At 40.8% G+C, this 16,410-nt stretch overlaps 1 protein-coding gene across 3 annotated transcripts in view; it reads right to left on the minus strand.

Annotated features, from left to right (window-relative positions):
- Positions 1 to 16,409, minus strand: part of LOC134465828 (coiled-coil domain-containing protein 178) — a 31,721-nt gene extending 15,312 nt beyond the window's left edge. For 2 of the 3 annotated variants that reach the window (XM_063219717.1, XM_063219719.1), the window contains exons 1-17: positions 16,275 to 16,409; positions 15,874 to 15,955; positions 15,497 to 15,633; positions 15,326 to 15,369; positions 14,472 to 14,548; positions 14,074 to 14,286; positions 12,671 to 12,891; positions 11,763 to 11,905; positions 11,251 to 11,404; positions 10,649 to 10,744; positions 9,731 to 9,867; positions 9,118 to 9,301; positions 8,686 to 8,748; positions 8,378 to 8,539; positions 7,512 to 7,625; positions 7,123 to 7,268; positions 5,830 to 5,989 (exon numbers count right to left, since the gene is read on the minus strand). In XM_063219717.1, coding sequence (XP_063075787.1) covers positions 5,830 to 5,989; positions 7,123 to 7,268; positions 7,512 to 7,625; positions 8,378 to 8,539; positions 8,686 to 8,748; positions 9,118 to 9,301; positions 9,731 to 9,867; positions 10,649 to 10,744; positions 11,251 to 11,404; positions 11,763 to 11,905; positions 12,671 to 12,891; positions 14,074 to 14,286; positions 14,472 to 14,548; positions 15,326 to 15,369; positions 15,497 to 15,633; positions 15,874 to 15,931 — 2,109 coding nt within the window. In that variant the 5' untranslated portion in view covers positions 15,932 to 15,955; positions 16,275 to 16,409. The remainder of the gene's footprint in view (positions 1 to 5,829; positions 5,990 to 7,122; positions 7,269 to 7,511; positions 7,626 to 8,377; positions 8,540 to 8,685; positions 8,749 to 9,117; positions 9,302 to 9,730; positions 9,868 to 10,648; positions 10,745 to 11,250; positions 11,405 to 11,762; positions 11,906 to 12,670; positions 12,892 to 14,073; positions 14,287 to 14,471; positions 14,549 to 15,325; positions 15,370 to 15,496; positions 15,634 to 15,873; positions 15,956 to 16,274) is intronic. The other variant, XM_063219718.1, reaches the window with a different exon arrangement.
- Position 16,410: the final 1 nt, after the last annotated feature.

Genomic DNA, 16,410 nt, shown 5'->3' on the forward strand with positions numbered 1-16,410 from the left:
GTAATATCAGAGAACATGTCAAACAGATCGATAGCAGATTAAGTTATCACCTTGGTTATCTGCGCTTTGTTAAAAACTAACACCAGCAATCCCAAACAACTCATTCTGAAAGGTTAAAATTAGTATCTGTGATAAGTGGTAAGTTACTATTCAATTTTCATTCGTATATATGTTATGTCAGGGTCTGAAATTCTAGTTTCCAGCCAACCTAGCTATTTAGCGAACGGGGGAGGGACAAGGGAGGGGAGTGAATGATGATGCATTGTACAAGCAGATTACACATCATGACCAAACCTTAGGGATTAGGCAAAATCAGATACAAACATTTCAAGCTTCTGACCCTGTGCACAATTAGTACAACAGTATATTTACTGAGACCAGGGTAACCTGTGATATGTTAATTATTAAACATCAACATTTAGTCTCGTTTTGGGGGTATTTACCGTATATACACTATTGATAGAGCATTTTCTCTAACATACCATCACCACAAATATCTCCGAAATGTCTTCACCACGATGTCTTCAAAAAGACATTGTTCCCGAGCCTAGTAAACTATATAAGCCCACTTAGCTTAACAAACTATGTTTGCCCGGTTTCGCAATACACCATAGGCAAAATCATAGCTGGGCCATTAAATCTGTCCTCCAATGATATGTAGCAATTGTCTTTCAGTTTGAAATGGTGCAATGCCAGACTAAACTTTTCATGTCATACTCAGCCTTGCCAGACTAGTTGTTCCATTGTTCAATCAGTCCACTGTTTCAATATACCACACACAAATATATCCAGTAAATCTTGAAGAGTACTTGGACGACTACTTGGAGCTCAACTGAACAGCATTGACCTACACCTTTTTTAGCATAGCAAGGCAGCGGTCTACCTGATCTGGCTTCATAACCAATCAAGAGCGTCTTGCTGTGAAAAAAACGAGGTGTGTAGCCAGCCAGCCCGTGTAACCTGAGGAAGGGGGAACGCTGCCTTGAGCCACTTCAAAGGCTGCCATTGCCAGCATTAGTCTCTCCCACTTGACAAATTGCGCTGTGCATAATAGCAGTATTGGCTCATGAATATTCATATGCAGTCCAGTAGAATGTAGCTAATCACGGCATGCCAAACTACCTCAATGTCCAATTTATTACTTGCACTGCCATCTAGATCAACCCCAGTATACACACACTCCGTTCTGCGCATGTGGTCAAGTTAAATGGCGCTTAAGTCAACATGTCGGCCACAGGTCACAATTACTGTACAGTACACTACAAGCGTGCTGTGGTGAGGAGAGGGAGAGTACAGTGCACTCCTTTTGGGCATGTGTTGTGTGAACGCGGCACATGTGAGGCGGAGGACACAGGCGGAGCATGAGAGATGGAGGCCATGCGCGGGATATGGCCCAGTGTTCCAGTGAGAGGTAAGAGGGTTATGTGATTGAGTGCTGAAACAGTCGTGGAGTATCTGGACAGGGAGGTTTGGACATGTTTGGAACACATTGGCTTAGGGTCTGTGTTCAGTGGTGATGCATCTTAAAACTGGCATAAAATGGAAAAATCCCCTCACGCTGTGAAAAACTCCAATCTAAATCAGTGTGGTTTTGAGCTCTGTGAGGGTTTTTGAAAAAAAAGAGGATATTGTTTGTGAACTAATCACAATGCAATTGCAATGCATCACAACTAAAACGGCAGCTTGAATGAAAGAAAGAAACAAACAAACAAGAGAAAGAAAGAAAGAAAGAAAGAAAGAAAGAAAGAAAGAAAGAAAGAAAGAAAGAAAGAAAGAAAGAAAGAAAGAAAGAAAGAAGAAAGGGTGCAGACTATACCCTATGCATGTCTCCTGACAAGATTTTTTTTTTTAGTTTAAACAACTGAGTGAAGGGACAGCAAAAGGTATGAGAAGGCAGTTATGTGTATCGGAGGTATGAGAGATAAACAATGTGCGTGTGAGTGAGCGCCAGTGTTATGCACCAATGTGCGTAGGTGTGTCCTGGTGTGTTCATATATACTCCCAGCATGAACTGGGGCACAGGACACAGCCAGACATTAATAATCATATATTATTCAGGAGAGCATGCAAATACATTACAATAAATAACTGTCTGTTTTCTGCCTGCCCCCTTCTCATCTCCAGACCATTTCCAAGCCATCGGCGGCGTGACTGAATATCTCAACTGTACCTGTGGAAATAATGAAGTGTGTCTCTGCAGTAAAACAGAACAGCACTAAACTGATGAGTTTAACCCAGCTGAAAGAAGGGCTGTAAACATGACAAATGCCTGCTATTGATTTCAGCTTTAATTACTCCATGCAGCACTGACAAAGCCCATCTGACGTGGTTGTGAAGTGTAAATGGAACAAATTACACTTCATTGCCCATAAGAAACTGATGGTGTCGGCAGTTTGCATTGTTTACTTTATTCGCTCCAAACAACACTGGCCCTGATGGCATTAGGGGACGCTGGGCGTGAGGAGACACGCCGGGTGGAGGAGGAAGGTTATATCAAGATTGCAGGTGACAAGCCTGTGTCACCCACACAGCGATAGTAAATTCCGTTTTAACACCTGGCGTCAGCCGAGTGACCCACGTGAATTCATCCTGATCAGTTACCAGTTAACTGCCTTGTATTATGTAACATGAACCTAACATGGAGTTTGATCCAAGGCGTGTTTATTTACCATATCAGGACATCCTTTAAAAATCAATATCCAAGATGAACATGGACATCTACCTACCCAAATGGAAGACAATACACAATGCACCAGATGGATGCATACAGTCAGAATTTTTCCAAATAATACGCTTCCACCTTTGCAACACTTTTTACAGACAACACGTCCCATTCACTAAAAACCCTGTCAATTTGCTACTGTAAAGTCACCACCCGTCTGGAAAAAAGTAATACATACATCCTAGACTATATGATTCCTACTACAAGTGCCATTCTCTGTCAATGTTGGTAAGGTAAATTAAATGAACGAGAAAGTGAGAGAATGGGGGGATTTCTCTTATCGGTGAAACTGAGGTAGTTCCACAAAGACAAGCCATGAGGTAAGGCAAAATCCAACAAATCATGTGGGCCGAGCACAGGATAAGAGGATGATGTGAGATGGGGTTTTGGTCCATGACACATTGTTGACACAAAGTGCAATTTTCCCAGTCTATTCTTAGATGTTTAACCTACTGCCTAGATATGCACCTCCCCATATACAATAACATGTTCATTCATGAAATACATCTGGGGCTGTTAACACAATCATGACATCAGAAATGAAAGTTGGAGACAAAATCGAGTGTCTCCAGACCACAGAGACCTTCCTAGACATTCACAGTGGCTTTAGTACAGCGGTTCCCAACCTATGGGCCGGGGCCCACTGGTGGGCCCTGAAGGTATTCCAAGTGGGCCTTGAAATCATTTTCCAAAAATAATAATCATATTTTGGTGTGTGTTGCTGTTGATTTATTTGAGTTTTATTCTTAATTGGGCCCCAAGTTGAAAAAGGTTGGGAACCCCTGCTTTAGTATCACGGGTCCCCCAACTAGTGGACAGAGAGAGAGAGAGAGAGTGAGAGAGGGTAATTTGCTAACCATTAAAATGCTAATACCTGAGAACACGCTGAGCTAAGGCTGCCCTAAGGAAAACACTAAAGCTTACTAAAGCTTAGAGGTTAAAGAGATGGTTAACCTGGTTACAGAAGAAATAGGTTCAGGGCAGTGATATATATACAATACTCTATGCCCACTGGTTCACTAACCATTGATACTCTTCTTCATGCACTAATATGATGAAATTTCAGATAGTCGTACCATAGTCATACCTAGGGTACCATAGGGTGCATAATGTTAATCTCACCATGGTAGCTTTTACATGTATATATTCTAAGAAAAAAAAAGCGTTGAAGCAATCAATTTCCTGAATAGGGTATTTCAAGCAGGGCTTTGAACCGGTTCAAGGAACGAAAACGAAAACCAGGAACTTTTTGTATTTTACAGGGAACAGAAACGAAACCGGAAACGTTATTATTTTTTATGTTCTGGAACGGAAACACTTATTTAAAAATAATGGTAACCGGTTAATACCGGTTAATACCGTTCCTCAAAAAAAAAAAAGTAATTATTTTCCTGAGCATGTTACCATGACGTCTGAGGTTCACGTCCTGTGTGACATCAGACATTCTCTGACTGAATGGAGAGAGAGCTGTGGATTACAAAGTCTCCACTCCACATCTTAAATAAGAGAAACCACTGTCATACAAAAGGGCAGAGTTTCCATTGCATCATTGTAGGCCTACGATATTGCAGAGAAGCACGTGTAAAGCGCACCGAGAATGTTCAACGTTATTGGGCATCCATGGCCGCTTCAAATATGCACAAACTCACAATGTCCATCATAGCGCTGACCCAAGTCAGCATGGAGCGCGCATTTTCATCATTGAGGTTTATTCTCCACTTAGGTCGTCCCTGAATGACAACATTCTGGAGGATATTCTTTTCATCCGCTTGAATAAACAGTTTGGAAGTAGGCTGACTCATTTGCACTTCCGTCTTTCTTGGTTAATTACCGTCAGTTAGGCCTATGGGGAGTAATCAGCTGACAGGAACGAAATTAACCGTTCCGGGAACAATATTTTTTTGTTCTAACCGGTTCGGGAACGTCAATTTATTGGTGGAACTCATAACCGGAAACATTATAATTCCGTTTCTGTTCGGAACGGAACGTTTGGAAAAAAATAACGGTTCAAAGCCCTGATTTCAAGTGAAGTGTTACTTGGCAACAACACAAGCCAATTTGGAGAAAAAGGTGATCAACCCTGGTGGCCACAACACATTAAATTAGGTCAATGTCTTACCTAATGTCTGGCCATAATGCTGCCTGCCATATCCCACTTCATGCACACTGACTTCAGAATTCAATGACCAGCCATTATATTGGGCTAATGCAGAGAGAGGACGCATGGCACGCTCTCCAGCAAGAAGCTCTCACACAACCACAGTCTGTTTCCCAAACACTGTAATTCCTGTTGTTTTCCCTCCTTGATTAAGCTGCTTTTTGTTACTGCTGTTGTTGTTTCCTGAAGGAGGAAGCCTCCACAAGGCTCTCCGCATTGCTGACTTTTATCTGGCTAATGGCAGTCAGAGTCTATGAGGAAGACTTTTAATTCTCAAATTGTCTCGCGCCAACAACTTTTTTAGAGTTGCTGCACCCGAGTGCATGGCGGATTAGGCTCCATTGCCTTTTCTTGTTTTGAACTAATGCATTCTTGATCACCGTTTAATGAAACTATATACCACATGGCGATTTCACATTAGATAAGCCATGTGAGACTCTCATCAGGCAGTAGGGCTCAGGCTGGGGTGGCAATCCTGTCACTGAACCTCACAATAAAATGCCTTTCCCATTAAAATAGAAAGCCATAATTTCTAATGTGCATTGCATGCATTTGCTACATATTTTTAGCTGTCATGTAGGGATGGGCAAAGGGTTTGGTGGGAGTAAATATCTGTTTGTGGGTTAAGTGGTGTTAAGATAACAATGGAGATATTTAAATTAACATGACCAAAAAAAAACACCCGGCAAATTGGTCTATAAATTGTCCAGCCTTTAAGTGCATGTAAGCCTTACTGTACAACGCAAACCACTCTGTTTAGTTATTAGTTCCTTTTGTAATCCTAATGGAAAACGTAATTTTAAAAGCATAATCTCTAAAATAATACCTTAAGTTGTAGACATGAATGAACACACTAATTGATGACAATATATTCCATTAAAAATAAAATAAAATAAAAATCATGAAGAAAAGGTATATATTGACCGGATATGTATGCCTACGAACTGACCTTAGTTTCGTGCATGAAGGCTCGTCTTTCCTTCAGATGAGCATTGTGTGCCTCCATCACCTCCAGTGTCCTGGTCTCACACTCTGTGATGTCCTGCCGTAAGCCACCCATGAAGGCCAGGGCCCTCTCGTGCTTGTACTGAACACCATCACAGATACTCCTGCACATTGGGACAGGGGTCAACACAGGAAGGTCATGAGTGAAGACAAGCCAAGAAAAAGAGCAAAGGTGCCAGCAAGGGTTTACCTCCCCTGCCTGCCTGCTCTCATGGCCATTGCCACCTTAAAAGTGCACCGTGTAAGATTGTGACCAATAGGTATTATAACTATGCTTCTCATTGAAATGCTACTGCCTATTGCCAAATTGATCTCTTCATGAATATTTACTAAGTAATAAAATATTTACTAGTATCACTAAAGTACAGTAAGTTTTGAAGCTGAAAAAGTCTATTTCTGGAAATTCAAAATGGCGGACCATGGAGAAGATCCCCCTTTTCATGTGTGAAAACTGAACATTTCCCAGTCATATTGAATACTTAGAAGTTCATGGTGGTGGTAAGTATTTGTTAAAAAGGTAACATTTGTGAATGGACAGCATGGATTCTAAACTACTAAACATATTACACGGTGCACCTTAAGTGATCTTGATTCAGAACGCAAAGATATGGCACTGACAAGCTTCATGTTTAAAAAAAACATACAGAAGGTGCCAGAATCTTTCAAGGCAAGTGGTGTGAGAGGATGCATGACTATCTCTCCCAAATGTGAGTAGCTCTCATAATTGGACTTCAGGGATTAAGAGTCTGGTAAGGTAATACCACCAGATACCCAAGGCCCTGTGCGAGCCGGGACATAGAGAGATACCCTTCCGATAGGAGAACACAGATGGCGACAATTAAACATCAATTTATCCACTTAAAACTATCGTCATAAAAAGAGTCACCCCAAATAGTTTCTCCAGCAGCACAATGAAACCCCATTTACACCCACAACAACGGCACTGAACAGAGGAAGACCTTAATGGCATAGCAGATGATGCTGCAGCCATCTGACTGTAACACAACGCTGTAACAGGGTGTTTATGTTTTAGAAAGGAATGTTTATTTGACATAACTCAAATTCTTGGATTACCTTACATTACATTACATTACATTACATTTAACAGACACTTTTGACCAAAGCAACTTACAAAGAGGACATTAAAAAACAGATAAAATGCCGACCATACCATTCACTCTGGTTACTGTACCATCGTCTTGTACTATATGAACCAAGGAAATGGTTTGGCTCTTACTGTAACTCCTCAATGAGGGCCGGCAAAACTTTGGCAGTCCGCTCCATCATGTCTGACTCTTCTCTGTACTCAATGGATATCGAACGCAGGTCTTGGATCCTAGCCTTAGCATCCTCATATCTTACAGAAACATTACTGTGCAATTCCTGTCGATACACGAGGAGATATTACAACAGACGGTTGGATTCTTACAACGGTTAGATTCTGAACCACGTGTCCAATTTTAAACTACAGAATTATAAGAATTGCAAAGTAAAAATAACATTACACCAAAATGTTACAGAGGTGTTAGCATAGCTTCATGCAATTGACCCAAACATGTAATTATCAACAAAAAGTGGACTACTGAAAACAAAAAGCCCTCTGTATTGTCTATTACATGGTTTTACCTTCACTTCATTTAGACTTTTGAGTTTCTCATCACGCTTCTGTTTCATTTCATCGGAGCAATTCTGCTGTATCGCCTTGATGTTTGCCAGATCAATCTTCAGTTTCTCAGTTTCCTGAAAATCAAGTGGCGCACATTTTCAGTCATTTTCACATGTGTACATGAACATTACAGTAAATAAAAAGTAAATAAACAGCTAATAATATTGACAACTACAGAATAGCACTACCAAATAAGCAAACTGCAAAGTCCTGCTGGACAGTAGCCAGCAGCAATACAAATATTGTTTCTGAGCTCCCGAAAAATCAGGAACTCCTCCCACTTTATCGGGAAAGCAAATGACCAGAAGCAAACCAAGGGAAACGGGTCAACCATGCCGTTTGGAAAATATTGCTATGCTCTTGGTCAAGTCTCGAAGAGATTTGAAAGTCGATGATAATCAGGCTAGCTGGACAGTGCTCTACTGCATCTACAGAGCTGTCTGGTTGGTGTTGTACTGTATACACCTCCCTGACTCACCATGACACCTCTGAGGTGGCTCTGAAGTAATGGCCATCTGTGCCATGCTCATTAAGGAGAATGGAATTGCCTCTGATTAATATAAGCAGTACAGCCTAGTATGTCTTAGCCTGATTATCATCGACTTTCAAATCTCTTCGAGACTTCGTCTGACCAAGAGCATCACAATTAACGTTTCCCAAACGGCATGGTTGACCGGCCTCCCTTGGTTTGCTACTGGTTGATTGGTTTCTGACAAAGTGGGTGGAGTTCTAGAAAATTATATATACATGGCTCTTGGCCTGACTAGAAGCAACACAGGAAGTGTTGCATCACTAGGAGGGAGTGGCCTGGCTAAGTATGTCTTACCTCTGTTTTGTCTTGGTATATCTGCGTCAGCTCCTTGACCTCCAATTCCAGATGAGTGGTGGTAGAGGCAGCTTTCTCAAACTCTCCCTGAAGCTCCTCCATCTCCTTGTCTGTCTTTGCCTTCTCGTTATTGTACTCTTCTTTGGCTGTGGATATGTTGCCCTGATGGAGGATTTTAAATGGCTCAGAAGTCAGAAATGACTGACGTTATATGGATATTCACCACTCGAACTGTAATGAAACCATTGTTGTTGTTACTAAAAAAAGGCTTTAAGCTGTGTGCTGTCATTGGACTGGCCTTGATTTACCTTGAGGATTGCGATCGCTTTCATTTCAACCATTATCTTCTTCTTCACATTCTCTGACAGTTTCTAAAGTGGAAAACAGATAAAGTGTTTTTTTGTTTGTTTGTTTTTTTTTACAACAAATTCTGAACTCTACAGTTCATACACTGATAGATGTATTCTCAAAATGTAACCATTTGTGGTATAATAAATATTTGTATGCAAATAGTTCACACTTCAGAAAATGACGTATTCAGATACAATGTGTCACTTAAATATGTTAAAGATGCATTTATTTACAAGCAAAACAAAAACTCATCACAATACTGTCTGAGTTTCCCCATTATTTAGAACCCACATGGTACTTTTCTTCCCTTTTCTCCACACGAAATACTGTGTACTGCAGTATCTCTGTGTGGGACTGTGTGAAGGACACTAAAACTCATCTCTGCTCACCTTGTTCTTTTGCTCCTCTAAGAAGGTTGTCTGTTCCAGGTCCTCCAGCTTAGTCTTGGTAGCGCAGTGGAGCCCCATGACCTCAGTGAGGTCCTCCTGGATTTTCTCCCTCAGCTTCTCATTCTGGTTGATCTTCAGCAGGAGGCGCTTCATGTCCACCTGCAGCTGCTTTATGGCCTGCTCACTGATACAGTTTCCAGTAATGTACAGCAACGTACATATGATAGAGAGAGAGAGAGAGAGAGAGAGAGAGAGAGAGAGAGAGAGAGAGAGAGAGAGAGAGAGAGAGAGAGACTGTCTGTAGTGTAATTGCATGTCTATGCATAAATACTGGTCTCTGAAAGCCATTCATGGACACTTTAACCCTTTCATGACAAGCATCTATTATAAGCTTCTTAATAAAATGGTAATGAGCAAGTCTTAATCTGTTACTCGACACTCTAGGACTAGGTCATAGCAATGTTTTTTTTTCTGCAATGAGTCAGATCACCAGCGAGCCCGTCTGCACAAAAATAAAACTACACTATATCTATACAAATGCAATTCCTTTCCAAAAAGTGGCAATAAAGAGCATGCGTTGCTATGGTGGTCAACTGATGGAAAGGCTACAAACTTTTGGCCGATTTTTTTGGTGTAGTCTTCAATCTCCAGCTCCTGTTCCTTTGTTTCTTCCTGTACGGCCATCAGCTCCTTTCTTCTTTGGCGAACATCCTCCTCTAACTCAGCCACCTTGCTCTCCCCTGCAAGAGACTGTTCACCAGCACATTGAACTCATAGCCAACAGAGTTGTGTATAAAAGCAGTTTCAAATATGACATAGTAATCTGTCAAGACCTTAAAAACATTGCCAGCCTGATAAAACAAAATCCACCATTAGATAGATGTAGACTAGACCACTTCAGATGTAGTGCACTTCAGTCATATTCTCCTTTCGAAGGATATTGTGAATCAGTTGCAAACTGAATGTTAATTCTACTGACATCTTTCCCAGCTACATTATAAAACTACTCATAAACATTGGTTGGGGCTACTTTGTAGATGATTGCCGGGAGAAGAAGAGGACAGACACACTGAAAAACTATGAAGCCTGTGAGGTCTGTGAGATGCTGCACCGAAGAATGTGGTTTTCCTGCCCTCCTGAGGACAGATGCAGTACTTTACCATGCCCACTTTGCCAACAAAGCACAGCCCTTTTTCTGTGATCTTTTTAAAATGTTGTAGTCCCTTAACCCCTTAGCGCAGCACTATGGCTCTCTGTAATGTCAGAGCAATGTTGTTATGATGTAGTTAAGCATTTTCAGCAAGTGAATAGGGTCGCCGGCGACCCCAGCTGCAGTAAGAGGCTACTGCATACCGTACCTCCTGTGGCACGCTGTAATAGTCATTGAAATGTGAACTACCATAGTACTACATTACTCTGACATAACATAGGGCCTCTAGTAATGCACTATGACTTGCTCATTGCCATTTTGGTAACAGCAAATTAATAATTACGTGTCTTAACGGGTTAAGTCTTGTTTCATGTAACTTACGGTGTCTGTGATTTGTTTTTGGAGGTCTGATATGCATCTCTGAAGAGCGGCAATTTCAGCAGCTTCCTTCTCTATTTCAAACTTCAGCTTCTCAACCTGACAAGAAAAAAAGGAGAAACCACTCTTACCTACGTCATTTACTGCAATCAACTTAGTAGGTACTAACATTCATCCATTTTGAAGTGACTGAAAAAAGACATGATCTGTTTTCAGTGATACGAACAGCTACATTCATACCTCAAGGCTTAAAGCTGATACCATATGTGGAAAACTAAATAAAATGATTTTGAGAAATACAATACAGTATGTCAATAAGTATGAGGATTCTCTGATCATTCATGATGACACACAAATTATCCACATAAGATCGACATGTTTCCCATCCCAGCACATAATTAACTGGTGTTAATAAAAAGTTTTAACTGTTATTGCCAACAGTACAGCTGGTAAAAACTCAATATTATTGGGTGCTACTCAATACTATATTGACTGTACATCTGTGCCAACTCTACTGTTGTACAGATAGACATGTTACCATTAACATTTCCTCTCCTGAACTCAAGTGATCCTTACAGATTCAAGATTGATAAAGATTTGCAAACCTCATCTTTTAAGGTCTTTTCTTCCTCCTCCAGTGCTGGGATGCGCTGAAATATTTTGTTGCAAACACCTGCTATTTTTGTAACAATTTCCTCAGTCTCCTTGATCTTCACCTTAAACCCAGCCTCAACTGCCTTAAGATCTTCGAACTCATCCCTTTAAACAAAGTGCATAGAAATGGATCCAACAAACATTAAGATATTGCAATCATACAGATAACACATTGATGCATTTTATACATAATAATATACATAATATTACAGCTGGATGATGTGATAATGGCAAACAATGAAGACCTCCACCAGCAGCAGTCTCTACAAAGTTGAGTCACCATAATTTGGTTTGTAGAAAGCAGTGTACACACTGTAAGCACAACAAATCTGTTACCTTATTAAAGTGTTGAAACATTTACAGTAGTTGTTGCATATTGTGTATCTCCATCATGCCTTGCTTGTAATTTATATGCTACACTCTTGTCAATCTGATTTCATATCAGTATTACTGTTCAACTCACCTTCGTTCCTTCAGATAAAGGTGGAATCTGGACAACTCATGTGATAGCTCAATCTTTTCCTTCTGTATGTCATCATCTTCTTTCTTCATCGCGCCCTCACACTGTTTCAAACTTTCAGTGGTCTTTGCAAATACGTCATCAGCCTAGGAATGAGCAATGCTAAAACATCATCAAACCATCCAAACAATCATCATCAACCAAAAAATATTTCAAAGCGGAGTACATGACAATTCTATAAACGTTTCAGCATTACATTACTGCATTACATCACTGTAGAATTTTTTTAAAATATATTTCTTAGGATTTTTTTGCCTTTATATTTGACAGGACAGTCGAGTAGAGACAGGAAACAAGTGGAGAGAGAGATCAGTAAATGACCTGGGCCGGAATCGAACCCGGGTCGCTGGTGTAGGAACCCAGTGCTCTACCATTAGGTACGGCAGGGCCGGCATCACTGGAAAATTGCGCTAAACAGCAGGAGCTTAAGCTTGTTCTTCAACAAATTGATTTTGTTTCCTTTTTTCTTGACTCCCTGTTGATAAAAATGTATACTCACTCTGTGTCACACTGCCTATACATGTGTCTGTTTTAGTACTGAATTTAAAAAATTGCATCTATGGTCTGAAGTTGTGAGTGCAGCCTGGCTTGCTGGCTACATGGCACATGTATCATACTAGGACAATTATTCTCAAACTATGGGCCAAAGGTATTCCAAGTGAGCCTTGAAATTATTTTCTAAAAATCAGAATAATATTTGTGTGAGTGTTGTTGCTGTTGACTTTATTTGAGTTGTATTTTTTTCATCGGGCCAAAGGTGGACCCCAAGCATATGTGAACATTCCAAGTGGGCCCCAAGTTGGAAGAGTTTGGGAATCCCTGTACTAGGGGCATTTGTAGTTGGACAGTACCTCAATCTGAGCAGACTTGATCTTCATCATGATCTCGCTTTCCATCACAAGCTTCTCTTTGACAAGAGGGCCGTGCTTCTTCACAAAGTCGATGTCCTGGACAAGTCTCTGGTGGAGCACTTCGGTGTGGATCACTCTCTCTTTTACCTTCTCCAGTGTTTGCTTTTTTCTTGTCACGTGCCACATTAGCTCACTGATGTCACGCATGGAATTCTCATGCTCTAAGACAGAACCAAACACAACAGGATTACCAAAATTCAAGGTGCACTGTGCAAGAAATGGTAAAAAAAAAGGTACTACAACTATGCTGCTCATTGAAACTGGGTTGCCTATTGCCAAATTTGATCTTTTCATGAAAGTTTACCAAGTAATAAACTAATATTTTCTAGTATGGCCCAAGTAAAATCATTTTTGCAGCTAAAAAAAAATATTTCTGGAAATTCAAAATGGCGGACCATGAGACAGATCCCCCTTTTCATGTATGAAAAGTGCAATTTTCTCAGTCATAATGAATACTTAAAATGTGATGGTGGTGGTAAGTATTCATGAAAAAGGTAACATTAATGAATGGGTAGCATGAATTCTGGAAATAAACAACTAAAAATCTTACACAGTGCACCTTTAAGTATACCCATTCAGTGATAACAGTATTCTTCAACTCCTGCAATGGCTTTTCTCTGTCTTGTGAACCAAACAACCGAGCAGTGTAAAATGAAACACTGACGAAACATTGAGAGGGGACATTTCCTTAACCCGTTAAGACACGTCGTTATAAATTTGCTGTTACCAGAATGGCAATGACCAAGTCATAGTGCATTACTAAAGGCCCTATGTTATGTCATAGTAGTAGTGTACTATGGTAGTTAACATTTCAATGACTATTACAGCGTGCCACAGGAGGCACAGCATGCATTAAGGCAGTGGTTCTTAACCTTTTTTTCCCTAAAGCACCCCCTTACCTCTGCCAAAGACAAGCCACGCACCCCCAACACTGAAAAAGGATTGAAGTGATTATTTACAATGATTTTTGCTTGAGACACTAATCAATATCTTAATGCCATTACATGGAAACCAAAACATGTATTAATCTTGTTTTGGTTTGGCCTAATTATAATGTTCGCAAGCCAAGTTTTGGTCAAAACCTCAACACAAACAAAATTCCGTGCACCCCCTGAAATCTCTTGACACCCCCAGGGGGTGCCCGCACCCCAGGTTAAGAACCACTGCATTAAGGGGCTAGTATTAAGTGTCACAAGGCACTCACCCCTCTGAACCACTGCAGGAAGACCAAAATTAAGTATACCCATTCAATGATAACAGCATTCTTCAACTCATGCAATGGCTCGTCTCTGTCTTGTGAAACAACCGCACTGTGTCAAATTAAATACTGACATCGCACTCACCCCTCTGAACCACTGCAGGAAATTCCTGCTGTCTCCAGACTGCAAGGCTGTCCATTTTACTACCAAGTCTTTCATTTGTCTGCCTCTCTCTCTGGAGAGCCTCCTTAGCATCCTGCCGATCAGCTTCCAGTCTGTTGATAAGGTATGCCACCTCCATCAGGACATCCATGGTCTCTTTTCGCAAAGAGTTCATACCGGCGCCAGCAGTATCTACTGACAGAATTGCCATCATCAAAGGAATTATTCCTAAAACCCCTGTAGGTAGCTGCTACATCGAAACAACAGTTACTTAGAGCAAGCTGAACACTCAAAAAGGGAAGTGCAAGTGGTTGATGCCCACTTGTAAACACATGCAGCTTTAAGTCAATGTACGTTATACCAAATAAAGTGAAGACCACCTCCAAGAAAAAGTCCAATGCCTTCGATACAAAGATCTTTTGGAAGGCCATCATCCTGTCCATCTTCAGCCCTCAGCCTAAAAACAACAGTGAAATGTGACAATTAAACAACAGATGTTCCAGTGTACTCAACATTGCAAAACAGAGTCAACCGACCTGTCAAGCGCAAACCCTCCAAAAAACAACTTGGTTTCCAATCAACAGTGATTCGAGTTGCTGCACACAACTAAAGACAGTGTTACCTTAACACCTTGATTGCAGAGGTAACTGTAGACAGAGAGGGGCAGAGTGATAACGTTGCAGAGGGAAAGGCAGGCAGGCAGACAACCAGGCACTGCCTACAATGCATTTATTGTATTGCCTTTCAGCTCAGCAGCATACCATCCTGTATAATAAGTGTAGAGGTAATTTGTTTCTAAGACCAAGTACTGGACAAGGACCAATCAAAGCGGTTTTCTGTCACTGTCCCCCAATAGTGGAACAAGCTACCGGGCGCTAAGAGTAAGGAAATCTTACTCTTCTTTTGTGAGAAAGCTATAGCATGAAAGGTATAGGCTGGCACTGCACCATTAGTTGGTGTCATTGTCGGTTTGTCCTTTTTAATCCTTTGCCTCTGTTTCTTCACCTTGTGTGTTATGATGATGAAAACATCCTGTGCCTAACGAATTTGTCGATCTGACTTCACTATGTAAGACATTTGGAAACATTTCTGTGCAGGATCAAAGACAGTAGGTGTGTACTTGCCTAGTTTGGTCGCACCATGAGGGCATGCAGGTACAGCATCTATGTCTTGAAATGATATTTGTACATGTATGGTTGTGCGACACATGAGCAAAATGGGTGATTATACTTACCCAAGCATGTGGCTGTTCAGATGTTTACCGTCTGACCTGGGGTGCTGTCCATGGTTCAAAGAGGGAAATTTTAAGATTAAGTTAAATAACAACAGTTTATTATTATTATTATTACTATTATTATTATTATTATTATTATTATTATTATTATTATTATTATTATAGCTTTACCAGCTGCCACCAACTCTCCAACTTCCTTTTCAGTTCTTGGATATGGCAGACGGCTTTGTTTACGCATGGCGATGGAGTGTTAACCAAGGCGCAACTGCGACGCCTACTGGGGCACACCATCTGACGGTCTTCCTGATCTACAGAAAATATCAGATAGGCTACTAAACTGTACCTCATAAAAAACCTAACTCGTGCATTTTTTAATGTGTGTCATTGAAGTTTGAGTAGTTTGTTTGGAATAAGAAATAAAGCCAAACTATTTTTCTTCCAATTTTTTTAATGCAACTGACACACACACACACACACACACAGTGAGAGTCAATCTTTCATTCTTGTTTCACTGCCTTCACCTCCAGGGTTATTTTATGACACTCTACCTTGTAAACTGGACGCCCCCTCCCTTGACGGGAACTTCAGCAATTCTACATCTGGCATCTTTCCGTTGTTCGGTCAGCTCACCTACACAAGTAACATTAAAATTGACTGCATGCTTGGACTTCACGGGCCAAATCGCCAGCTTGACCAAGATGCAGGTGCGACAGGTGTATTGTTAGGCTACCCACAGCTAACATTAGCAAGTAACGATGCACGTAGGCTACCTGTGGAAATTACTTTAACCTCATAGAGTAGCCTACCGATAAGTATCTCGAACTTCACAAGACATTTCTTATGTTCGCATACTGCTGCCTTACGTGTAACTTTGTTGCTATCCCTCGCACGCTGGATAACATTACAATTCTATTCAGCTCAGTGCAGATAGATAAAAGAAGCTACTTACATGCCCCACATCTCACTTCAAATTATGTGCTGACATTTCACCGTTTGGTTAGTCAGGGGGTTTAGCTGAAATTGAAATCAACAAACTGTGCCATTACTTCAAGGCAGTCAGCAAACTGTTTGCCTACAACTTCAGG

The sequence above is a fragment of the Engraulis encrasicolus genome, chromosome 16 (genome assembly GCF_034702125.1).
Source record: "Engraulis encrasicolus isolate BLACKSEA-1 chromosome 16, IST_EnEncr_1.0, whole genome shotgun sequence".
In the NCBI taxonomy this organism is placed as follows: Eukaryota; Metazoa; Chordata; class Actinopteri; order Clupeiformes; family Engraulidae; genus Engraulis; species Engraulis encrasicolus.